Source organism: Rhinopithecus bieti, unplaced genomic scaffold, assembly GCF_001698545.2.
Source record: "Rhinopithecus bieti isolate Rb0 unplaced genomic scaffold, ASM169854v2 scaffold_29928, whole genome shotgun sequence".
In the NCBI taxonomy this organism is placed as follows: Eukaryota; Metazoa; Chordata; class Mammalia; order Primates; family Cercopithecidae; genus Rhinopithecus; species Rhinopithecus bieti.
Genome location: NW_016814053.1, coordinates 1,188,344 through 1,214,515, shown reverse-complemented (window position 1 = coordinate 1,214,515; position 26,172 = coordinate 1,188,344). Strand labels below are relative to the sequence as shown.

The window sequence follows — 26,172 nt, the reverse complement described above, 5'->3', positions numbered from 1 at the left end:
CCGTTCCCATACCACCCAATCCCAAGGCACGGTGGCTCAAGCCTGTAATCCCAGTACTCTGGGACGCCCAGATGGGTGGATCATTTGAGGTCAGGAGTTCGAGACCAGCCTGGCCAACATGGTGAAACACCGTCTCTACTGAAAAATACAAAAAATTAGCTGGGTATGGTGGTGTGCACCTGCAACCCCAGCTACGCAGGAGGCTGAGGCAGAGGTTGCAGTAAGCCGAGATTGTGCCAGTGCACTCCATCCTGGGAGACAGAGAGAGACTCCATCTCAGAAAAACAAAAAAAGAAATCACAACAATTACTATGGGAACATTTTTAAAAATTATGAAAGCTAAAGTCTTTCCCGAAACAATTCCTATGTTTTGCTTGGTAAATGTAAATTCCACATGTAGAATAATGTATCTGAAAACACAAAAGTGGTATGCTTAAAACTTACATATAATTTCATAATAAACAAGTTTTCACCATAATTTAGGACATATTAGCCCTCCAACAGATATTTTCTGCACACAGAAACTCAGATGTGTTGAACTGAAATGCAAGAAGAAAGTAAAATTCTTACGAACAGAGTAATTGGGATCAATATCTGTTTAACATTAAAAGAAAACTCCACAACCCATCTTGGAAACTTTAGGCTGAAATAACCACAAGTACAATAAACTAAAAAAAAGTTAACCCCACAGTAAAATTAAAATTGGTTTTAATAAAAGTTTTAGAGTCAAATGAGTAACTATACACATTCCTCCTCTCCAGCAACTATACAGAAATCTTCCCTTACTCCACTTTGACATCGCAAAATCATACATGCATCCCAAACTGATCTGTTATTGAAATTTCTTTTTCTGGTCTCACCCATTACTTTAACATATCAGAGGAATTTACATAACAGCCTAGAGAACAGAAATAAGAGACAATAGGTGCTTCAGTACCACCCATATTATCTACTAAGACCACAGTGTGGGCAACAGAATGCAGATTCATGGTAGTAGTTCCCTGAATGAAAGAGTTCAGACAGAATCTTCCACAAACACAGGTTTTTGCGGTATCCAAATCTTGGCAGAGATGGAATGGAATGATATGAGAGCCATATGGAATCCTATTGGAAAGAATGATAAAAATATTTTATAACATGTTACTAGATTCAGGACATGAATTATTAGGACATGGAATTGTAACAATGAAAAATAAAATTATTAAGTGATTAGTACATTTAAAATATACTAAAATACAGCATATGACGTATTGTACACTTCAGATACGACACCATAAAATATCTTCCAGCACAACCACTTAATAGCATAACTTCCTAAACAGAATGAAAAAGTCACCTGTCCTTTATATAGGCTCTTTCAGGGATCAACTGTTCAAAAGGGAAATTTAAACTCTGTAAGACAAATTTAAAATACATGTTACTTGGGACATGAGTTTTACTTTAGTGGCTGGGCAAGTAAGGCTAATCTTACCTTGCTTAAGGCATTTCACTCTCACACTTAAAACCCTTCAATGGTGCCCAAGTCGAACTTCCTATTTTTATTTTTTGAGACATAGTCTCACTTTGACACCCAGGCTAGAGTGCAGTGGCGCGCCATCTCACTACAACCTCTGCCTCCTGGGTTCAAGCAATTCTTTTGCCTCAGCCTCCCAAGTAGCTAGGATTACAGGCACCTACCATCACGTCCAGCTAATTTTTTTTTGTATTATATTTTTAGTAGAGATGAGGTTTCATCATGATGGCCAGGCTGGTCTCAAACTCCTGACCTCAGGTGATCCGCCAGCCTCAGCCTCCAAAAGTGCCCCGTTCCTTCTCCAAGAACCACATCAGCGTGGTATCACTTTTCCCCTCCGAAGCACGGTCACCCGTCAGCAGCCTAGAGGGCTGACGTGTCCTTATCAAGCCGGCGCGCCTTGCGATCCTATAGCCGCCATGCCTGAAGGGAGAAGCCTTCCCAAAGTGCTGGGATTACAGGCTTGAGCCACCGCGCCCGGCCGTTTTTTGTATTTTTTAGTAGAGACGGGGTTTCACTGTGTTAGCCAGGATGGTCTCGATCTCCTGACCTCGTGATCCGCCCGTCTTGGCCTCCCAAAGTTCTGGGATTACAGGCTTGAGCCACCGCGCCCGGCCAACTTTGGTCAGTTTTAAGAGACCCTCCCCCCTTAAAAAGTTAAGAATTTCTTATTTGAAATATGATCCTTCTACCATTTTATAGGCTTTCAGGAATACTTTGGTCCACATCTTAGCTTCCACACATGCATTAAAGAAGCCTAAACAGGCCAGGTGCGGTGGCTCACATCTGTAATCTCAGCACTTTGGGAGGCCAAGGCAGGTGGATCACAAGGTCAGGAGTTCGAGACTAGCCTGGCCAACATAATGAAACCCTGTCTCTACTAAAACTACAAAAAATTAGCCGGCCATAGTGGTGGGTGCCTCTAATCCCAGCTACTTGGGAGGCTGGGGCAGGAGAACTGCTTGAACCTGGGAGGCAGAGGCTGCAGTGAGCTGAGATCATGCCATTGCACTCCAGCCCACGCAACAGTGAGAGAGACTGTCTCAAAAAATAAAAAGCAGCCTGAACAATGGCCGGGCATGGTGGCTCACGCCTGTAATCCTAGCAGTTTGGGAGGCCAAGCCAGGTGGATTGCTTGAGGCCAAGAGTTCAAAATCAGCCTGGCCAACATGGTGAAACCCCATCTCTACTAAAAATACAAAAAATTAGCTGACCATGGTGGTGGGTGCCTGTAATCCCAGCTACTTGGGAGGCTGAGGGAGGAGAATCACTTGAACCCAGGAGGCACTCAAGCTTGGGCACTGCACTGCAGCTTGGGCAACAAGAGCGAAACTCTATCTCAAAAAAGAAAAAAAAAAAAAGCCTGAACAAAATGAATCTGGTGCTCAGGGTGTCATGAAACCAAATGCAGTTAGTGTTGTTTAAAGACAAAGAGAAGAGAACCAACAGCTACCGAATCCTACTATATGCCAAATGCTTTGGCATTACATTAGCTCATTTATTGTCACAACTCTGTCAGGTGGGTATTATTGTTCCTGTTTCACAGCTGAGAAAATGGAATCAAAGAGGTTAAATAGGTCGGGCGTGGTGGCTCACGCCTGTAATCCCAGCACTTTGAGAGGCTCACACCTGTAATTCCAGCATTTTGAGAGATCGAGGCAGGCAGATCACCTGAGGTCAGGAGTTGGAGACCAGCCTGGTCAACATGGTGAAACTCCATCTCTACTAAAAATACAAAAATCAGCTGTGCGTGGTGGCACACGCTTGTAATCCCAGCTACTCAAGAGGCTGAGGCAGGAAAATTGCTGGAACTCGGGAGGCAGAGGTTATAGGTGAGCTGAGATCGTGCCACTGCACTCCAACCTGGGCGACAGAACAAGACTCCATCTCAAAAATTAAAACAATAAGGCCAGACACGGTGACTCACACCTGTAATCCCAGCACTTCGGGAGGCCAAGGTGAGCAGATCACGAGATCAGGAGTTCAAGACCAGCCTGAACAACATAGTGAAACCCCGTCTCTACTAAAAGTACAAAAGAAATTAGCCAGGTGTGGTGGTGGGTGCCTGTAGTCTCAGCTACTTAGGAGGCTGAGGCAGGAGAATCGCTTGAACTTGGGAGGCAGAGGTTGCAGTGAGCCGAGATGGCACCATTGCACTCCAGCCTGGGTGACACAGTGAGACTCTGTCTTAAACAAATAAATATAACGAAAATACAAAAATGAGCCAGGCATGGTGGCAGGGACCTGTAATCCCAGCTACTCAGGAGGCTGAGGCAGGAGATTCGCTTGAATCCGGGAGGCAGAAGTTGCAGTGAGCTGAGATTGGACCACTGAACTCCAGCCTGGGCAACAGAGTGAGACCCTGTCTCAAAAAAAAAGAGGTTAAAGTCATACAAAGTGGTGAAGCCAGGAATCAAACCCAAGTCTGACTTCAAAGACCACACTTCATCACTGTGCCAACTCTCTAATTTTACAGTACATGAAAATCATCTGGAAGACTCACTAAAACACAGATAGCTGGACCCCACTCTCAGTTTCTGATTCAGTAGGTCTGGAATGTTAGAACTTGCATCTCTAAGAAGTTCCTAGGTGATGCAGATTCTGCTGGTCTGGGGAGCACACTTTGAGAAACAATGTCATTCATTCCTTTAACTACTTATTGAGTGCTTAATATATGCTAGGAGCAGGGGATACACAGTTTAGATCCTAGGGAAATAGTGGAGAATAAAACAACATCCAAATGCTCATGGATCTTACATTCTAGTGGGGAAAACTGACAGTAAACCAAAAAAAAAAAAAAAAAGTTTAAAATATATAATAGGCAATGAGTCCTGTGACAAAAAAAAAAAAAAAAAAAAAAATCAAGCAATGTAAGGAGGTAAGAAATAAAATTTAGATAGAATGGACAGGTAAGACCTTTCTGGGATGACACCTGGGCAGAGAACCGAATGAAGTGAGGGAGTGAGCTATGAGACTTCCTGGAGAAAAATCATGCTAAGTAGAGGTAAGGAACAGTAAGAAGACTATTATAGCAAAGGGTTAGACTGTGCATAGTATTGTAAGCAATGTTAGACTTTATTACCCTGAGTTTGATGAAAATATCAGAATGCTATCAAAGACACCACATTACATGACTATTAAAATCTTACCTATTATATAATATGGTTCGTGCAGAAGATTCCAATAAAGTTAACGGTGCTTGCAGCTTTATTACTGGAAGGACTTTTGGTTGTTCAAAAGTATTTCCAAAAAGATCCAAGTATTCAAGGGATAAATTTCTAAATTCACTAGGCAAAAATGGAAGCTTATTTCGAGCTGCTGACAAAAAGCGAAGGTTTATTAGTTGTCCTATCTTGCAAGGAAATTGAATCAATTCATTATCGTCAAGTTTTAAATTCGTAAGTTCGTGGAGCTGGCAAAACTGCACAGGGAGTGCCTTAATTTTGTTCTTGCTGAGGTCCAAAGTCCGAAGTGACTTCTGGAGTGTAGACTGACACAAAGCTACACTAAATGACTCCAAGTGATTGTCATTCAGGTTAAGTTCTTGAAGGTGTATGAGGTCTCCAATTGTAGCTGGAAGCTTTTTTATATGGTTGTGACTCAAGTCTAATTTCCTAAGGTTTTTTAAGCAAAGCATACGCATATCAACTCGGACAAGCCCACAGTAAGAAGTCTGAAGATGTTCCAAGGAATATGGAAAGTTCTTACTTAGAGGATAGTCTTTTTTGGATGTGATAACCATTTTAGTTTTAAAGTTTTCAAATTCTGAAGTCTTCACTGGTGTGAGCGTTGAAACTGGTATATCAACCTTACAGCCTCTATGAGCCAGTCTCACAGCTGAAAGGAAACCTTTTAAACTGCTGGAATTGGCCTGAATAAATAAAAGTTGTAGAATTATAAATTCCACTGGAGACAATGCATACATGCTAGTTCTTCCCATAACAAATTCTATAGCATTTCTTATTAATGTGACACAATAATTTATTGAAATTGGCTGTAAAACTTTTCTTAGTACTTTGACTAAATTTCAAGTTTAAAAGTTTTTGAAAAAAAATTACATGGAGGGACACATTCTAAATAAAACTGTTCAAAGGGAAATCATGCCAACACTTTGGGAGGCTGAGATGGGACGATCACCTAAGCCTAGGAAGTAGAGGCTGCAGTAAGCATGATAGTATCACTGCCCTCCTGACTGGGCAACAGAGTAAGACTGTCTCAAAAAACAAAAATTAACAAAAATAAAGGGAAATCATAAGAGTATAAAATAAGACAGGAAAGGATTGAATATTCTACTTAAGATTTGAGTTTAGGTGGGGTGCAGTGGCTCACACCTGTAATCCTAGCACTTTGGGAGGCCGAGGCAGGTGGATCAATTGAGGTTAGGAATTTGAGACCAGCCTGGCCAACATGGTGAAGCCCCGATTCTACTAAAAATACAAAAATTAGCTGGGCGTGGTGGCACATGCCTGTAATCCCGGCTACTTCAGAGGCTGAGGAAGGAGAATCGCTTGAACCCAGGAGGCGGAGGTTGCACTGAGTCGAGATCATGCCACTGCACCCCAGGCTGGGCAACAGAGCGAGACTCCGTCTGAAAAATTAAAAAAAAAAAAATTGAATTTAAGGCCAGGTGTAGTGACTCAACGCCTATAATCCTAGAACATTGGGAGGCCGGGGCAGGTAGATTACTTGAGGTCAGGAGTTTGAGACCAGCCTGGCCAACATGGTGAAACCCCTTCTCTACTAATATATAAAAATTAGCCAGGCAACGTGGCGCACGCCTGTAATCCCAGCTACTCAGGAAGCTGAAGCAGGAGAATGCTTGAACCTGGGAGACAGAGATTGCAGTGAGCCAAGATCACACCACTGCACTCCAGCCTGGGTGACAGGAGTGAAACTCCATTTCAAAACAAAAACAAACAAACAAACAAAAAGGCTGGGAGGGGTGGCTCACGCCTGTAATCCCAGCACTTTGGGAGGCTGAGGGGAGCGGATCACCTGAGGTTAGGAGTTCGAGGCCAGCCTGGCCAACATGGTAAAACCCCATCTCTACTAAAAATACAAAAATTAGTGGGGCATGGTGGCAGGCACCTGTAATCCCAGCTGCTCGGCAGGCTGAGGCAGAAGAGTTGCTTGAAACTGGGTGGCAGAGGTTGCAGTAAGCCATGATCATACTACTGCATGGCAGCCTGAGCAACAGAGCAAGGCTCCGTATCAAAGAAAAAAAAAGCTATTTTTTATTGGAATGTGGAAGCTATGTAGAGCAAAAGATTGGAAATATAATATGAGGACAGATTGTAAATGAGCTCAGATGCCAGTATAACGTGGAAGGATTTTAACCAAGAAAGTTACATGACAAGAGCTAAATACTATTTTGGTAGCACTGTACACAATGAACCAGGGTAGGGAAAAGTCTGGAGAAGACCTGGGTCAACTAGGTACTATAAAACATACTGGCTCACAGACTTGGGAGTCACCCATATAACAGCTGAGCTATCAAACGGAAGGCAGGTATAACAGAAAACAGCAGAGGACTGAAATAAAGCCTTTATTCTGGGTATAGAAAAAAACATTGCTGGAAGCAGGAGACAAAGAAGTGACTAAGAAAACTGAAGGTAACCCATAGTGCCCTATCACAGATACCAAGAAAAGAGTTTTATTAAGAAAAGGGTAATTATCATTGTCAAATTCTACAGAGTGCAAAAATAATGAGAAATGATACTGTGATAGACAAGTGAAAAGATCATTGATCTCTGAGGCAGTGTTTTCAGTAAACCAGTAAAAGTAAAGGTCAAAAGATAGAAAGTGGAGACAATGAATTCAGCCTTGTCTTTCTAGAAATTTGTTTTGTTTTTTTAAAATCAGTAAGATCTCAGCTTGTTTTTAGATAGAAAGGAGGAATTAGTGAAAGAATAAGCTGCAAGTCAAGAAAAAAATGAAAAATCACAAGGAGGATCAAATGGACAAAATGATTCCATTCAATCCAAACTCCTTAGTTATTAAACTTTTAATGTTGCAAAGCACTTTGCTTGGAGTTAATAATAATGCACAGTTGGGCCAGATGTGGTAGATCATGCCTGTAATGTCACCACTTTGGGAGGCCACCGTGGGCAGATTGCTTGAGCCCCAAAGTTTGAGACCAGCCTGTGCAACAAGCTGAAACCCTGTCTCTACCAACACAAAAAAATTAGCTGGGCATGTTGTTGTGCTCCTATAGTCCCAGTTACTTGGGAGGCTGAGAAGGAAGTATCACCTGAGCCTGGAAGGTCAAGGCTACAGTGAGCTGTGATGGTGTCACTGCACTCCAGCCTAGGTGACAGAGTGAGACCCTGTCTCACTAAAAAAAAAAAAAAAAAAAAAGTAAGGTTGAACGAGACATTGTTTCCACCCACCAGGAAGGGAAAGAGGAAAAGGGGAGAGAGGGCAAAAAACCCCCACTAGTTTTAAAATTCTAATGATTTATATATTTTTGTTTGAGAAAGGGTCTTGCTCTGTCACCCATGCTGGAGTACAGTGGCACAATCATAATTCACCAAAGACTTGAACTTTTTTTTTAGACAGGGTCTCCCTCTATCAACCAGGATGGAGTACAGTGACTGCAATCACAGTTCACTGCAGCCTTGACCTTCCAGGCTCAGGTGACCCTCCACCTTAGCCACCCAAGTAGCTGAGATTACAGGTGTACACCACCGTGCCTAATTTTTTTGTAGAGATGGGGTTTCACCATGTCACCCAGGCTGATCTTGAACACTTGGATTCAAGCAATCCATCCACGTAGGGCTCCCAAAGTGCTGGGACCATATACATGAGCCACCATGTCTGGCCTCCAGCTTCTAACTTGTGGGATTAAGTGATCCTCCTGCCTCGGCCTCCCAGGTGTGAGCCACTGCACCCAACCAATTTATGGTATTTTTGTTTTGTTTTGTTTGAGACAGGGTCTGACTCTGTCGCCCAGGTTAGAGTGCAGTGGTGCAATCTTGACACACTGTAACCTGCACCTCCAAGGGTCAAGTGATCCTCGCACCTCTGGCTCCCAAGTAGCTGGGACTACAGATACGAAAACCATGCCTGGCTTTTTTTTCTTTTTTTTTTTTTGTGGAAATAGGGTTTCACTATGTTGCCCAGGCTGGACTTGAACTCCTGAGGTCAAGTGATCCACCAGTCTTGGCCTTCCAAAGTGCTGGGATTAGAGGTGTGAGCTATGGCACCCAGCCTCAGTTTATGTTTTCATAAGAATGACTACAGTCCAGGCAAGGTGGCTCATGCCTATAATCCCAGCACTTCGGGTGGCTGAGGTGGGCGGATCACGAGGTCAGGAGTTTGAAACCAGCTGGGCCAACATGGTGAAACCCATCTCTACTAAAGATACAAAAAGTTAGCTGGGCATGGTGGCAAGTGCCTGTAATCCCAGCTACTCGGAGGCTGGGGCAGGAGAATCGCCTGAACCCAGGAGGCGAAGGTTGCAGTGAGCCGAGATCGCGCCATTGCATTCCAGCCTGGATGACAAGGAAAGACAGTCTCTCTGTCTCAAACAAACAAAGAAAAAAAAGTGATTACAGTAGGGGCCAGGCGTGGTGGCTCACACTTGTAATCCCAGCCCTTTGGGAGGCTGAGGCAGGTGGACTGCCTGAGCTCAGTTCAAGATCAGCCTGGGCAACGTAGTGAAACCCCATCTCTACTAAAAATACAAAAATTCACCAGGAGTGGTGGTACCCACTTGTGGGTTGCAGTGAGCCAAGCTCTTCCCACTGCACTCCAACCTGGGTGACAGAGTGAGACTCCATCCCAAAAAAAAAAAAAACAAAAAAGAAAAAAGAATGATTATAGTAAATAAAATACAAGACAGTTCTAATTGAATTTTTCCTCTTTTATTACACCAAACTTAAGGTTTGTAACCTGTGGTTTAGCTGGCAAAATGTAGACCTGTGCAGTTGCCTTATGGCGTTCCAGTCCAAGAATACCCTAGGGCTCCATCTTCGGCACAGAAGCAAACCCAGTTTTCTTCCCATCCTGGGAATCCTACTGAGGCAGACTTTGCCCTTTTAGAAGGCACACAAGCATATTTGGGAAGCTACCTCTTGTGCCATTGCCTCTTCAAACAAACCTGCAAGAGTCTGTCCCTATTCAGCTATATGGAATATCAGAATGTGCAAACAGCCTTCTTTAAAGAAAATACAGGCCAGGCCAGGCCACAGTGGCTCATGCCTGTAATCCCAGCACTTTGGAAGGCCAAGGTGGGTGGATCGCCTGAGGTCAGAAGTTCAAAACCAGCCTGGTCAACATGGTGAAACCCTGTCTCTACTAAAGATACAAAAAAAAAAAAAAAAAAATCAGCCAGGCATGGTGGCAGATGTCTGTAATCCCAGCTATTCAGGAGGCTGAGGCAGGAGAATCGCTTGAACCCAGGAGGCAGAGGTTGCAGTGAGCCAAAATCGTGCCACTGCACTCCAGCCTGGGAAGCAAGAGTGAAACTCCGTCTCAAAAAAAAAGAAAAAAGAAAAAAGAAAAAGAAGGAAAGAAAATACCTGCCAGGCCAAGCATTGCTTGAGGCCAGAAGTTTGAGGCCAGCCTGGGCAACATCATATCAAGACTCTGTCTCTACAAAAAGTTATTTAAAAAAATTAGCCGGGAGTGGTGAAGTACATCTGTAGTCCCAGATATTTAGGAGGCTCACTTGAGCCTAGGTGTTCGAGGCTGCAGTGAGCTATGACTGTGCCAATGTACTTCAGCTTGGGTGACAGAACAAGATTCTGTTTCTAGAAAATACAGCCAAACATTAACCATTAATGTTTTTAATACCATACCTTACTTAGACAGATATCCACAGGAGGCTCCTTTAACCGAACAGTGGCCTTCCCCTCATCTACAAATTTGGTGAAGAATTGCTCAATGTTCTCCCTTAGCTGCATAAAACCAGTGGGAAAAAAGAACAAAACTAACTGTTGTTACTCAGTAACATTTATTACAACTAGAATGTGCCAGTCACTTTGCCAGACTTTGGTTTGGCTTTTAGTCCTTGAGTCTGAGTGTTTTCATAGTTTTAAGTTTTAAAGCTTTTTATCACGCCACTGCACTCCAGGCTGGGCAACAGAATGAGACTCTTTCTCAAACAAACAAACAAACAGTTGTTTTGTTTGTTTTTATTGAGATGGAGTCTCACTCACTCTTGCCCAGGCTGGAGTGAAGTGGTGCCATCTTGGCTCACTGCAACCTCCGCTTCCCAGGTTCAAGCAATTCTCCTGACTCAGCCTCCCTAGTAGCTCAGATTACAAGTGCATGCCACCATGCCCGGTTAATTTTTGTATTTTTAGGAGAAACAGGGTTTCATCATGTTGGCCAGGCTGGTCTAGAACTCTTGGCTTCAAGTGATCCGCCTGCCTGGGCCTCCCAAAGTGCTGGGATTACAGGCATGAGCCACGGCGCCTGGCCAAGTTGTAAAGTTTTTTTTTTTTTTTTTTTTTTTAGCAGTTGGGAAGTTATACTCCCCATCTAGCTGGCAGTGGATGTTACTGCTCTGTCTGTCCAGTAACTCTCCTTTGAGAACAGGATCACCATGTTTTGAGAGAATGCTCCTCTTCTTCCATTCCAACTATGTAACTGTAGGTAGAGGTGCCAATAGTAGTTACTTGCCTTCATAACTTCAGTCCATTAGCCTGGGGTGGGCACACCTCCCAGTAGATTATATACAAACTCCATGAGAGCAGGAATCTTGTCTCCTTTGCTATTCTATCCTGAGTGCAAGAACGGTGACTGACACATAATGGATGCTCAAAAAAATGACTATCATCTATATAAATGGAATATTTAAAATTTAAAAAAATTGACGATTGCTGTTGCATCTGCTTTAGATTTCAACAACTATTGAGTCACAACCCACTATGTACCAGGTACTCTAATAGGGGCTTGGGACATAGCAATGAATAAGACTGACAGGGTAACTACACTTAGAGTTGACAATCTAATGAGAGAGCGTTATTAAACAAGTACTTATAACAAATATCAAGACAAGGCAAGTGCAGGGTGCAGGATGCTATGACCTGCTTTTTTAAGCTAAGGAAAATACTGTGGGAGAAAGAATTCACTGAACAGAAGTGAAGTTATTTTACTATTCCCCAATTGGACCGCGGCTTCATTTGCAGTTGTTTCACGCAAAATTTCAGAAGCTTGAAACAGGCGGGATTGCCATCCACTACTAAATAACAACACTGTAAATTCAAAGTCGTAAAAGTGGGGAGGAAAAATAGCGAAAAGGTGCACTCTCAAAAGCTTTCTTCTTTCGGGTCCGTAGGAAGACGCACAGGACCCTGGGGTCGGGTTGGTGGTAGGTCTCAGGGATGGGAGTTCAGGAACCCCCAAGGCGGGCTCTCGCCTAGGGAGCAGGCGGGCGCATGAGGACCGAGGGCGGCCCGCGTGTCGGCTTCCGAGAAGAACTCGAGGCTGACAGGGCCTGCCCACTTAACGCACCTCATAGCGGGTCCCGCGCTTGTCCTTCAGGGTGGAGATGAGCAGGAAGGCTCGGGCCGACGGCTGACTCCTGGAAGTCTGCTGACAGAGGCTCAACACGGCTCGGACGCCCTTGCCCCGGTTCCTAAGCCCCAAGGCGGGCAAGTGCCGGCTGATCACCTCCACCTCACAGTGTAGCTTCATCTCGCCCATAGGCCACAACCAGGCCACCTGGCTTTGAAACTTCCTCCTTCCCGCCACCCAGCGCCGCCACCGAGGTCCTCACGCACGCGGGCTGCCCGCGGATCCGCCTGCCTGTTGGACTTGTCCTCGACTCGGGCTGTCTTAGTACCTTGGCTCTATGAAGCCCGCGGGAAACGGCTTTCCTTCTCCCTTAGCAGCGCCAGGTCCTCGCCATGGCTGCGTACCGGGACTGACCACCTGAGATCCAGGCTCGCGCCCCCGGAAACCGGCAATCGGCCGGGGCGCAACGTCTTTCCCCCCCGAGCGCGCAGCTGGCAGGGGTGGTTGTTTCTGTTTGGGGCGGATTCCGAGGGTTTCAGCTGTTGACGCTTTACGCGTTGCCGGCGCACGTCGGGCCGCTGTTTCCCAAGGGAAGGCAGGTGTGCCTCTGCGTTACAGGGAAAGGGATTTAGAACTGTCCGCGTGGCCCCGCAAGCCAGCTAGGGCGCATTTCCCGGCGCGGACGGGCTGCTGGTGGTTTTGGTGGCTACTCCCCGGAGGCAAACCTGGCACGTCGGAGGGGGGCTTTATATGGCTGTATTTGACTTGTTAATTCTTGCTGAACAAATAATTTTTCATGGCGAGTAGGGTGGATGGAGTGTGACTGGCTTAACTGCACGTGAGACGTGGAAAGACCAACCAGACCGCACAAGGCCTTCGTACTCTTGATTTTCTTGATTGATTGAACTAGGGCGGGGCCCGGCTGGGGAGTGGGAAGCGCCTGTGGAGCAAGTGTTAAGGAGGCGTTCACTGTCGGGGTAGTAGTCTTGCCTCCTTAAAATGTGTGCTCTAGGCGCCTCCCTCGCCTTAACCTAGTCCTAGCCGTATATTAAACATTTTATTTTGTTTGAATTACACTTCCGTAATGGTAAAATGACGTTCAGAAATACCGATTTTTCAATACAACTGTGACAAAATGTGACTTATTCTCAAATGAGCGTCCCTATTTACATGTTGAACCTGAGGTGTCGGTTAATTCCTCATTCTTTAAGACGTAATCGTTCCTGAAAAATAGTGATTAAAATAAAATTATGGCCGGGGGCGGTGGCTCACGCTTGTAATCCCAGCACTTTGTGGGGCTGAGGCAGGCAGGTCGCTTGAGCCCAGGAGTTCAAGACCAGCTTGGGTAACATGGCAAAACCCCGTCTCTACGAAAAAATACAAAAAAACTAGCCGGGCATTGTGGCGCGTCTGTAGTTTCAGCTACTCGGGAGGATCACTTGAGCCTGGGGAGGTCGACAGATTGCGGTGAGCCATAATCACGCACTGGGACTCCAGCCTGAGTGACACAGTGAGACCCCATCTCGACTCAAAAAAAAATATACTTCCCCTCCATTTAGTATTCTTACATGTACATCTAGTAGAGCATTAAAACGCTACTCAGCATTTAGCAAAACTTAACTTTATGGCTAAAGAGAAAACGGACACTACAATTTTCAGACTATTACACTTTACAGGAGTTACCTGCTTTTGTTCTTTGAGAAGGTAATAATATAGAAAAAATAAAACACCAGCCTAAATTATTACAAGTACATTAAATGGACTCTGAACTTCCAGGTACAGTTGGGAACTAGGAAAACTAAAAACTTATAATTTTCATTAGAGTAGAAATGTTCTGCCAGGTGCGGTGGCTCACGCCTGTAAGCCCAACAATTTGGGAGGCCCGAGGCAGGAGGATCGCTTAGCCCAGGAGTTCGAGATTAGCCTGGGCAATAGTGAGACCTCGTCTCCACGAAATATTTAAATTAAAAAATGAGCTAGGCCGGGCCCGGTGGCTCACACCTGTAAGCCCAACAATTTGGGAGGCACGGCGTGGTGGCGCGTGCGTGTAGTCCCAGCTACTCGGGAAGCTGAGGCAGGAGAATCACTTGAACCCAGGACGCGGAAGTTGCAGTGAGCCGAGATCGTGCCACTGCACTCCAGCCTGGGCGACAGAGCAAGACTCTCAAAAAAAAAAAAAAGAAGAAAGAAAAAAAATTAGTTGGGCGGGGCGGCGCGCCCTGTAGTCCCAGCTTGAGCCTGGGAGGCGGAAGTTGACGTGAGCGGAAACTGCCCTCCAGCCTGGGCGACAGAGCGAGACCTTGTCTCAAAAAAAAAAAAAAAAAAAAGCTTCAATCTCAATCCTTTATTTGGTGTTACTTAGGCTTGGGTTGTTGAAGCATGGATTCAGTAATTAAATAAATCGGTGAAAGTTACATAACAGTTCAACGGTGATTTTAGAGTGAAACAGTGTATATACTGCCGAAAACGTGTCTTCCTGTCAGTCTCAAAAAAGAGGTAGTTTTGGTCTTAGTGGATTGCTTGTGAAGGAAAGAGCCCTTTGAACTTTACCACCATACAAATAAAATCTGCTCTTTGGTCTCTACCCTTAATTACCTCGAGTTAGTTTCCCTTGTAGACAGACTGAAAATGGAAATACATAAGGAGTTTAAAATAATTTGGCTACAAGTTTTTGACAAGAGAAATAAGAGATAAAACATTTAGATTTGTTTTTCTTCTATAAAATTAGTTCCTCTTCTACCTGGCCTACAAACTACATTCTTTTCTCTCTGTTTTGTTCATACTAATTAATATTATCAAATTCCAGTTCAGTTTCCGCTAAACCTTCTTTAGCATCTTGACTTTCCTTTTTGCAAGCTCCGATTGCACTTTTCGTTTATTTCCCTGGCTTTCTGGCACATACTAGGCATTCAACAGATAATGGATTCCCTTGGATTGAATCCCCTCCACTCCCCTCCCCTCCCCTGCCCTCTGTTTCCCAGGCTGGAGTGCAGTGGCAAGATCTCAGCTCACTGCAACTTCACTCTCCCAGGCTCAAGCGATTCTCCTGCCTCATCCTCCCGAGTAGCTGGGACTACATGTGCCCGTTACCACGCCCGGTTAATTTTTGTGTTTTTAGTAGAGACGGGGTTTCACCATGTGGGCCAGGCTGGTCTCGAACTCCTGACCTCTGGTGATCTACCCTCCTCGGCCTCCCAAAGTGCTGGGATTACAGGTGTGAGCCACTGCGCCCTGCTGATAATGGATTTCTTGAACTTTTCATTTGTAGTCATAGTGAACTTTGCTCACATTGTAGCTCACTAGATTTGAGCTAGTAAAATCACAGTCACATCAGAATTTTTTTTTAAGTTTAGTTTTGGAGACAGGGTTTCACCCAGGCTGGAGTACAGTGGCAACATTCATAACTCACTGCAACCTCAAACTTCTGGGCTCAAGCCATCCTCCTGCCCTAGCCTCCTGAGTAGCTGAGACTACAGGTGCATGCCACCATGGCCAAATGTGTGTGGTTTTCTTTCTTTTCTTTTTTTTTTTTTCACTTTTTGCTAGAGATGAGGGTTCTTGCTATGTTGCCTAGTCTGGTCTTGACCTCCTGGCCTCAAGCTGTCCTCCTGCCTCAGCCTCCCAAAGCACTCGGATTACAGGTATGAGCCACCATGCCCCACCCACATCAGATTCTTAAAGAACTAGGTCACAAGCTATGGACAATGTAGACTTGCTTGCCCTAGCACATTTGATCCAGATGTTGGAGTTAGTTTTTTTTTGTTTTTTGTTTTTTGTTTTTTTTTAGTGGTAAACATCATCTAAGACTCAGTACAGCTAAATAGTTAACAAATATGAACCTAAACACCAGACCTCTTTCAATATCAAGAAAAAAAAAAAGACTGGAGAAAAATGTCTCCAAATATGTTGAATTTATTCAGAAATGGGAAGAGAATATTAGAATTCAGGATGCATGAAATGGCAAGCCAAAAGTATGTCCAGTGAGGAAAGGGTAAAAGGAAGCTTTTATTGGCAAAAAGGGCAAGTTCAAATAAAGCTGCTTGGAAACAGAAACAAGAGTTCTGTTCAATGAACAGAGTTCATTGGTTCCAGAGGCTCAGAGCCAGAGTTGTCATCGTTTCATTAGTGGAGATGCTGTTACTGGGCAAGTGTTCTTTTGAGAGCATCTTATCTAAATTACTGCAGTCCTAAAGAATGATAAGCTTTGTCATAGAAACATATGTATATGTCTGAAACCTGCCGACTGTGCAAAGGAGGACATGTGTGAAGGATGTGAACTGATCTCTTGTGGAGCTTTTAGAAAGTCTTCAGAAATAGTTCTTATCTCAGACGTACAAACATGAGCCCCTTCCTTTGTGCCTTTCTGGCCCTATTTTGTTTGGTTCTGACAAAAGTAATTTCATCCTGGTATCTGCAACTTTTACTCCTCTCAGTGCTGCCTTTCTTCAGTGACACTTTGATTATGTCTTATAGATTGTGTTTCCACGATTATTTACTAATGAATGACCACCTTTCCATTCTTAGCACTGCCGTATCAATTCAGAGCTGCATTACTTTGCTACAGAGCTGTTGCAAAATTTACAAGGTCTTCTTGCTTCAATACATTTATTCATTCATTTAACACAGGGTTTTTTTGTTTGTTTGTTTGTTTGTTTGAGACAGGTTCACACCCTGTCCCCCAGGCTCTGAAAGTTCTGGAAAACCTTTGAAAAATTTTAAGAAGAATAAAATTCAGACCTAATCAGGAAAGGTTCTTGTGGTCAGTAAAAAGATGATTTTGGAGGTAGAGCAAGCCTGAAAGCAGATGTATCAGGAGGCTGTTGTAATAATCCACCATCCATACTGCAGCCAAATTAAATTTGTAAAGGGATATCCTATCATAGAATCCTCAAGTTTTAGAGCTGAAATGTTGATTACAGATATTTTACTTCAATTCTCTCATTTCGCACAAGAGGGAATGGAATTAAGAGTAAAGGTACACTATTTGACCATGACCTCATAGATAGTCAATGTTAGACTAAAGAGGTCTAGACCTCAAGTCTCAGATGCTGTATTTAATTTCTCCCAAAAACCTTCATGGATTTCCACTCTTCACAATTTAATTAAATACAAAGATTTGTCTCTTGCCCAAAGGCTTGTCTCTTGCTCCCTTTGGAATCCAGGTTATATTTAATATTACTTAGCAGGACAAATCGCCCCAGGACAGCCTCTGGTTTTTGAGTTCCCACTTAGCACCTGCCCCCAGTATACCCCTTTCTTGTGAGCTCACCTCTGCATTTTAAAAGGTTTTTTTTTTTGTTGTTGTTGTTTTGTTTTTTTTTTTGAGACGGAGTCTTGCTCTGTCGCCCAGGCTGGAGTGCAATGGCGCAATCTCAGCTCACTGCAACCTCCACTTCCCAAGTTCAAGTGATTCTCCTGCCTCAGCCTCCCGAGTAGCTGTGATTACACTATGCCTGGCTAATTTTTATATTTTTAGTACAGATGGGGTTTCACCATGTTAGGCTGGTCTCAAACTCCTAACCTCAGGTGATCCACCCACTTTGGCCTCCCAAAGTGCTAGCATTACAGGCATGAGTCACTGTGCCCAGTCAAAATGCCATATTTTATCCAGCACATTTGGGAGTTGATGGTAAGAGGAATTTTATTCTGTTCAAAATATTGCTATATGATTACTTATTTAATGCTTATCTTCACCTCTAGATGATATGCTTCCTGGCTTCTGAGTCACTACTATTATATACAAAGCCTAGCATAGTGTTTATATGCAGTCGGTACTCAATGCATATTTGTAGAAAGAATAAAAAAATACTGCTTTTCATTTATTCATTTAGCAAATATTTGTGAAAGCATGCGTTGTGCTAGAATACAGCAGTCTTACATGCTTGTGTTGGGATAAGTAGCCATTTGGGAGGGGAAAAGAAGCTGAATTTCTCCCTCATTCCTGGGCAACAGTGACACAAATTTTAGGTGGTTTCAAGATTTAAAATAAAACTTTAAAATATCACAGGAAAACACATGTAACCTTTAAATAATTTTGATGCAAAACCTAAAGGCAGTAGTGTGACAAGTTAATACATTTAATACATAGACGTTTGTCCAGGCACAGTGCCTCACGCCTGTAATCCCAGCACTTTGGGAGGCTGAGGCGGGTGGATCACCTGAGGTCGGGATCTTGAAACCAGCTTGACCAACCTGGAGAAACCCTGTCTCTATTGAAAATACAAAATTAGCTGGGGTGGTGGCACATGCCTGTAATTCCAGCTACTCGGGAGGCTGAGGCAGGAGAATCGCTTGAACCCGGGCACAGAGGTTGCGGTGAGGTAAGATCATGCCTTTGCACTTCAGCTGGGCAACAAGAGCGAAACTCCATCTCAAAAAAAAAAAAAAAAAAAAAAAAAACAAATGACCTTAAAACTTTTTGCATGGTGCTGGGTCTGAGTGCATGGAGTTTACAGCATAAACCAGTTACAGATTTATTTGTTCCTTCTCCACTCCTACTGCTTCACTTGACTAGCCTAAAAAAAAAAAAAAAACTTGTTGCATGGAAAAATATACTATAAACAAATTTAAAAAATAAATAATCTGGGATGGTGGCAAAGAAAATAACTTTGCATCTTATCTGAAGTCAAAGGTGTATTTCCTTATACATAAGTATTTATAAATATATAAACTCTAGATTACCGATGGATTAAAAAATTGGGCTGTGGACTCAAAAAAGTTCCCAGATAAAGATGTATGTCTGGCTTATAAACATAGGAAATTATGCTCTGTCTCATCAAAAAATCAAATTGAATCTTGCTAAATGGACTTCAAAAAATCAAATTGGGGTGAGGCGCGGTGGCTCACGCCTGCAATCCCAGCACTTTGGGAGGCTGAGGCAGGCAGATCATGAGGTCAGGATATCGAGACCATCCTGGCTAACACAGTGAAACCCCGTCTCTACTAAAAATACACAAAATTAGCCGGGCGTGTTGGTGGGCACCTGTAATCTCAGCTACTCGGGAGGCTGAGGTAGGAGAATCATTTGAACCCGGGAGGCAGAGGTTGCAGTGAGCCGAGATCATGCCACTGCACTCCATCCTGGGTGACACAGCAAGACTCTATCTCAAAAAAAAAAAAAAAAAAAAAAAAATCAGATTGGGCCAGGCGTGGCACCTCATGCCTGTAATCCCAGAACTTTGGGAGGCTGAGGCGGGTGGATTACCTGAGGTCAGGAGTTTGAGACCAGCCTGGCCAACGTGGTAAAACCCGTGATTACTAAAATACAAAATTAGCTGGGTATGGTGACTTGTGCCTGTAATCTCAGCTACTTGGGAGGCTGAGGCAGGAGAATCACTTGAGCCAGGGGGCAGAGGTTGTCCTGAGCTGAGATTGGAGATTGCATTGCACCATTGCCCTCCAGCCTGGGCAACAGATTGAGACTGTCAAAGAAACAAAACAAAACAAAACAAAACAAAAAAACCTCTAAAACTGCTAACTTGTTGGTTTGGACTGGGAGACTGGAAAAATAGGGGTCTAGGGTTGGAGAAAGACTTACTTTTAACAATATATTTAATGTATGCATGTATTATGTACTTTTTTTTTTCCTTTTTTGAGTCCCCTTTCCTGAAGTATGTATGTTTTACTTTAAATTATAATATGTATAGTTAATTAAAATTTAGTATTTGCTAAAATAGATATGGACAAACACATAACACTATTGAACAACTGAGCTTTTTTGAAGGGTTAATAATTATTAATAAAGACCTAATTCTGGGTGGGCGTGGTGGCTGACTCCTGTAATCCCAGCACTTTGGGAGGTCGAGGGGGGAAGATCACTAGAGGCCAGAAGTTCGAGACCAGCCTGGCCAACATGGCAAAACCCCGTCTTTAATAAAAACACAAAAATTAGCTGGGAGTGGTGGCGCACGCCTGTGATCCCAGCTACCCAGGAGACTGAGGCAGGAGAATCACTAATGCCCGGGAGGTGGAGGTTGCAGTGAGCCTAGATGGTGCCACTGCACTCCAGCCTGGGTGACAGAGTAAGACTCCGTCTCAAAAAGAAAAGAAAAAAAAAAAGACCTAATTCTAACCGGGGCATGACACTGAAGTGTGCATATTGTAATAACCAAACATGCAAAACATGTATTTTAGACTCTGTCTCTGGTAAAACAGGCTTTGTAAAGTTTAGAGGAAAAGTATGATTCTATTCCTAAAGAATCTATTGTGGTTTTTTTTTTTTTTTTTTTTTTTTTGGGACGGAGTCTTGCTCTGTCGCCCAGGCTGGAGTGCAGTGGTGCAATCTCGGCTCACTGCAACCTCTGCCTCCTGGGTTGATGCCATTCTCCTGCCTCAGCCTCCCGAGTAGCTGGGACTATATGTGTTCGCCACTACGTCCGGCTAATTTTTGTATTCTTTAGTAGAGACGGGGTTTCACTGTGTTAGCCAGGATGGTCTCGATCTCCTGCCTCATGATGCGCCTGCCTCAGCCTCCTAAATTGCTGGGATTACAGGCGTGAGCCACCATGCCCAGCCTGCTAAAGGTTCTGAAATTGAAAGTAACTCAAGAGCAATGCAGGGTTTTTTGTTTTTTTGTTTTTTTTTTGAGATGGAGTCTCACTCTGTTGCCCACACCAGAGTGCAGTGGTACAATCTTGGCTCACTGCAACCTCCGCCTCCTGGGTTTAAGCAATTCTCCTACCTCAGCCTCCAGAGTAGCTGGGACTACAGGCGACCGCCACCATGCCTGGCTAATTTTTGTATTTTTAGTGGAGACTGGGTTTCACCATATTGACCAGGCTGGTCTCAAACTCCTGACCTTGTGATCTGCCTGCCTCAGCCTCCCAAAGTGCTGGGATTACAGGAGTGAGCCACCACGCCCGGCCAGGTTTTTTCTTAAAAAAGTTTTAGTTTCAAGGAAACATGTACAGGTTGGTTCTATAGATAAACTGTGTGTCACAGGGGTTATTATTTCATCAACCAGGTAATAAGCTTAGTACCCAGTAGGTACTTTTTGAATCCTCATCCTCCTCCTACCCTCTACCCTCAAGTAGGCACTGCTGTCTGTTACTTTCTTTGGGTGCATGTGTATTCAGTGTTTAGCTCTCACTTATAAGTGAGAACGTGGTGTTTGGTTTTCTGTTCCTGTGTTAGCTTGTTTAGGATAATGGCCTCCAATTCCATCCATGTTGTTGCACAGGACATGATCTTGTTCTTTTCTGTGGCTGTGTAGCATTCCATAGTGTATATGTACTACATTTTCTTTATCCAGTCTACTGTTGCCTAAAAAATTGCTATTCAGGTTGATTTAGTGTGTTTGCTATTGTGAATAGTGCTGCGATGAACATACACATGCATTTGTCTTTATTGTAGAATGATTTATATTCTTTTGGGTAAATATCCAGTAATGAGATTGCTGGTCAAATAGCAGTTCTGTTTTTTTTTTGTTTTGTTTTGTTTTGTTTTTTTTTTTTTGAGGCGGAGTCTCGCTCTGTCGCCCGGACTGGAGTGCAGTGGCCAGATCTCAGCTCACTGCAAGCTCCGCCTCCTGGGTTTACGCCATTCTCCAGCCTCAGCCTCCCGAGTAGCTGGGACTACAGGCGCCCGCCACCTCGCCCGGCTAGTTTTGTATTTTAGTAGAGACGAGGTTTCACCGTGTTAGCCAGGATGGTCTCGATCTCTTGACCTCGTGATCTGCCCGTCTCGGCCTCCCAAAGTGCTGGGATTACAGGCTTGAGCCACCGCGCCCGGCCTAGCAGTTCGGTTTTAAGTTCTTTAAGAAATCACCTGTTTTCCACGGTGCCGAAGTAATTTACATTCCCATCAGGAGTGTATACGCCTAAGATGAAGGTTCTTAAATGATAAAATTCTGGATAGACGATCACAGAAGATTGTAGAAATTTGAGAAAGAAAATTAAAGACATCTTGAATAATAGTGTCCTAATATGCATATTATTCCAATGTACTTAAAAATAAGATCTATACTCTGTAGTGTTAGAATGCTTCAATTTTACAGGTATATTACTTTTATTTTTTCAAAAGAAAAATATTAGTAGGGTTATCTGGGCAAGGACATTATGGCACTTTTTTCTTTTTTTTTCTTTGTACTTCATTGTACATTTTTTAAAAAACAAAGAACCCAACCCAAGAACTATCCTATTAAAGGAAAATGTGTTCTAGAAGAAGAGGCATTTCAAAGTTTCAAAGCCATGTATAAAAGAGAACTAAGATGGCTCACGCCTGTAATCCCAGCACTTTGGGAGGCTGAGGCGGGCAGATTATGAGGTCAGGAGATCGAGACCATCCTGCCTAACACGGTGAAACCCTGTCTCTACTAAAAATACAAAAAGAAATTAGCCAGGCGTGGTGGCGGGCACTTGTAGTCCCGGCTCCTTGGGAGGCTGAGGCAGGAGAATGGTGTGAACCCGGGAAGTGGAGCTTGCAGTGAGCCAAGATAGCACCACTGCACTCCAGCCTGGGCGACAGAGCAAGACTCGGTCTCAAAACAAAAGGAAAAACAAAAACATAAAAGCTCTTGATAAACACTGAGTTAAAATGAACTTTTAAAGCTGTTCTCAGTTTATTGAAAAAGAAATGCGTAATTCCATTGTTTGGGATAGATGATGTCACATTATCTTTTTTTTTTTTTTGAGACAGAGTCTTGCTGTGTCGCCCAGGCTGNTTTTTGAGACAGAGTCTTGCTGTGTCGCCCAGGCTGCAGTGCAGTGGCACGATTTTGGCTCACTGCAAGCTCCGCCTCCCGGTTCACGCCATTCTCCTGGCACAGCCTCCAGAGTAGCTGGGACTACAGGCGCCTGACACCACGCCCGGGTAGTTTTTTTGTATTTTTAGTAGAGATGGGGTTTCACCATGTTAGCCAGGATGGTCTTGATCTCCTGACCTCGTGATCCACCCGCCTCGGCCTCCCAAAGTGCTGGGATTACAGGCTTGAGCCACTGCTCCTGGCCTATGTCACATTATCTTAAAACTGAAAGGAAGTACGACTTCTTAGCTGCACTTTTGCAATATCTATCAAAGAGAATAATCTATAGACTAGAATAAGCATCAACAATTACTTAAGTATTCAGATTAAGATTGTTCAAGTACAACTAGTTGCTTATTTGTCTTTTTTTCTCTCCTAAATGAATTCACTTATTTAGGTCCAAAGGATTATATATCAGAGTACTAAAAATATTTACGGAATTGATCTCAGAACCACTGTAATCTTTTAAATATTATGGAGACCAATTAGGAGAGGCCTGAGAAAGTGTGGACAAATGTTAGATTAGCTTTTGTGAGGCAAACGGCTTTTGGAAACCACACATTAGTGACTGATATAAATTATAGGAAAGTTGTAGAAACTTGACATTGGATATTGCCCAATGAGGCTTTAAAATAAAATACCTTTTCATTCCTATCACTAGGCCTTTTGTGCATCTTCTATTCTAGTTACACAGTTGTTTGCCTTACCTCGGCTCAAGTGCTTTCTTTCAACAGGCATTCCCTTCTGTCAAGTGCTGCCTGTAGAAATCCCATTCTTCAAGGTCTTCCTCAAAGGTCTCTCAAATGTACCTCAAGCTGGAACTAATTTCTCTTCTTGGCTCCTCTCATACTTCATGAGCACACCCATCATTGAATACAGAATATTTTCCTTAGTTGTATATGTGTTGCTGGTGCACAAACGTTGTATGTTGAGGTCTTGGAGATAATCCTGTTTTCCACAGTAGATTAGATTAGAACATTTTGAGGGCAAGGAACAAGTTATATGTAGTTTACAAATCTCTGACTCCTCTCCTTCCTTAATCATATAATACAATGCCTAACTTAATGATTGGGTAGGGGGACCCCACTAGAACCCTGACATAACATACCTTAAAGAAGTGTTGTATTTCAATTTATAAGAGTTTATATGTAAAAGTTTCTTGAATTGTTGCACCCTGTGCTACATTTTATAAATCTAGTTAAAGCTTTGATTTCAGAGCAGTTTTATCTGGAGGCATTATAAATGACCCATATGGAATTTTAGGCATCTTTCAGCAGAAATTCGTTTATTGACTTTTTTTTTGCATTTTTGCATTTGCTTTTCATTAGTTGTTTTGTCACCAAATTATCTGGTCAAAGCAGCATACACTGCACATTACTTGCTTACTACTTTACATTCAGCCAATTGCATTTAAGAATCAAATACACTAAATGCCAAAGAATCTCATTTTTTTTTCTGGAATGGTGTAGGTGTATTTCTTGGAGGAGTGTGTCAAAAAAATAAATTTGAAAATGTACTCTGTTTAACAAAACAAAAGCAAACCCTACCGTTGACTCGTGATTATTACAGCTGATTTTAAGTTGTTTTGTAAATTTATTCCAGTAGGTGTCACTGGTGAGTCGAGGAAAAAAAAATCCTTTCCCAAGTGTAACGTTTTAATGAAAAGAAAGTAAAAGATTTAATCAATAAAAGAGGCTATGAATATGTATTTCTTTAGAGTTCAAAATTAACGTATTTATTGTTCAAAAGAGACAGGGTCTCGCTATGTTGCCCAGGCTGGAGTGCAGTGGCTATTCACAGGCGCGATCCCACTACTGATCAGCACGGGAGTTTTGACCTGCTCCGTTTCCGACCTGGGCCGGTTCACCCCTCCTTAGGCAACCTGGTGGTCCCCCGCTCCCGGGAGGTCACCATATTGATGCCGAACTTAGTGCGGACACCCGATCGGCATAGCGCACTACAGCCCAGAACTCCTGGACTCAAGCGATCCTCCAGCCTCAGCCTCCCTAGTAGCTGGGACTACAGGCACGCGCCACCGCGCCCGGCGGTCAGATAGTGGCGCAGAATAGCACTAGAAGCTGTGGTGTGGTGACGTCATCAACTGGGACGGCCCACAACGACTCTAAGACTTCATTTTATTCACCCCGCGAAACAACCTGACCACACTGCGCACGCGTTTCCTTTGAGCACTGCATTCTGGGTAAACTGTCTCAAAAATTTGAAGAGCGCATGCGTGGGCGAGCTCCTTCCTTTTACCTCGTTGCACTTCTGAGAGCAGGATGGGTCACCAGCAGCTGTACTGGAGCCACCCTCGAAAATTCGGCCAGGGTTCTCGCTCTTGGTGAGAAATAGTTTGTGATTTTGGGGAAGCGTTGCCATGGAGCGCTAGGCTGCTTAGAATCTCAAGTAGAGGAGGCCACGGGCGGCACGAGGGAGCAGGCCGACTGGGAGCCGCTGGTGCCGCCATTACAGGCCTGTGCCGGGGCCTGGGAGTCCCGGGATGCGGGTAGTAGCCGTCTGAGTGCGGAGTCTTGTAATTTCTGTGACCTGCAAAGCCGCTGTCTCTTTTCTTACAGTCGCGTGTGTTCAAACCGGCACGGTCTGATCCGGAAATATGGCCTCAATATGTGCCGCCAGTGTTTCCGTCAGTACGCGAAGGATATCGGTTTCATTAAGGTAGGCGTCTGCAGGCGTGCTCCACGTTTGTGTGGGCGGAGGTCGTGGTGGTTCTTTATTTTTTCTGCGAAAGACAACCGACAAATCTTCCCTGGGGTGGTAATTCTGAGCATTCGACCAAGAGCTTTTCCTCTTTTTTAGTTGGTAGCTGTTGACAGTGTTGATGGTTTGGACAATCAGACTTAATAGAATGGAGAAGGTGAAGAAGGACTTAGTCTTTCCTACCCCCTTTTACATAGATAGCTTAGTCAGTTTTAGGTGCCATGTATTGTGTTGGGTGAAATTATTCACTTTACAGAGGCCACTAAAATTGTTTTACATTTCTTTCACTTATCGATCTTTTAAGTACCTATTCTCGACACAGGGTCTCTCTCGGTCGCCCAGGTTGGAGTGCAGTGGCGTTGTTTTGGCTCACTGCAACCTCGAACTCCTGGTCTCAGGCGATCCTCCTGCCTTGGCGTTCCGAGTAGCTGGGACTAAAGGCTTTCGCCACCACGCGCGGCTTTACCTAGATATCTTCTAACCAAATAAATGTATTAACCACTGACCCTAAGTTTCTTTTTTTTTTTTTTTTTTTGAGACGAAGTTGCACTCACCCAACCTGGAGTGCAATGGCATGATCTCGGCTCACTGCAGCCTTCGCCTCCCCGGTTCAAGCGATTCTCCTGCCTCAGCCTCCTGAGTAGCTGGGATTACAGGCGCTCGCCACCATGCCTGGCTCATTTTAATTTTAATTTTAGAAGAGACAGGGTTTCACCATATTGGTCAGGCTGGTCTC

The 26,172-nt window shown here is 43.8% G+C and overlaps 2 protein-coding genes across 5 annotated transcripts in view; one reads left to right on the top strand and one right to left on the bottom strand.

Moving 5' to 3' along the window:
- Positions 1–691: 691 nt before the first annotated feature.
- Positions 692–12,973, bottom strand: LRR1 (leucine rich repeat protein 1). Of its 3 annotated transcripts, XM_017849493.1 has the most exons (4): positions 11,975–12,973; positions 10,315–10,413; positions 4,663–5,384; positions 692–1,104 (listed from the first exon to the last, which is right to left on the bottom strand). In XM_017849493.1, exons 1-4 carry the CDS (start codon positions 12,164–12,166, stop codon positions 864–866), a joined length of 1,254 nt encoding a protein of 417 aa, XP_017704982.1. In that variant the 5' UTR covers positions 12,167–12,973; the 3' UTR covers positions 692–863. The 3 variants fall into 3 exon arrangements, with proteins under 3 accessions (XP_017704982.1, XP_017704984.1, XP_017704983.1); XM_017849495.1 differs by lacking the exon at positions 4,663–5,384; XM_017849494.1 differs by lacking the exon at positions 10,315–10,413.
- An 11,943-nt stretch (positions 12,974–24,916) lies between these two features.
- The window catches only part of RPS29 (ribosomal protein S29), a 12,587-nt gene continuing 11,331 nt past the window's right edge, over positions 24,917–26,172 (top strand). The window contains exons 1-2 of one of the 2 annotated variants that reach the window (XM_017849492.1): positions 24,917–25,059; positions 25,295–25,394. In XM_017849492.1, the coding sequence (XP_017704981.1) occupies positions 24,998–25,059; positions 25,295–25,394 (162 nt within the window). In that variant the 5' untranslated portion in view covers positions 24,917–24,997. The remainder of the gene's footprint in view (positions 25,060–25,294; positions 25,395–26,172) is intronic. The other variant, XM_017849491.1, reaches the window with a different exon arrangement.

What these genes read in the sequence shown, in the direction of transcription:
- LRR1 (XM_017849493.1), bottom strand. Translation starts at nt 12,166, where the DNA reads ATGGGCGAGATGAAGCTACACTGTGAGGTGGAGGTGATCAGCCGGCAC. An exon ending in AGCGCGGGACCCGCTATGAG is followed by an intron (nt 10,414 to 11,974) that starts GTGCGTTAAGTG and finishes GGTTTTATGCAG; the next exon opens with CTAAGGGAGAACATTGAGCA. An exon ending in TGGATATCTGTCTAAGTAAG is followed by an intron (nt 5,385 to 10,314) that starts GTATGGTATTAA and finishes TTATTTATTCAG; the next exon opens with GCCAATTCCAGCAGTTTAAA.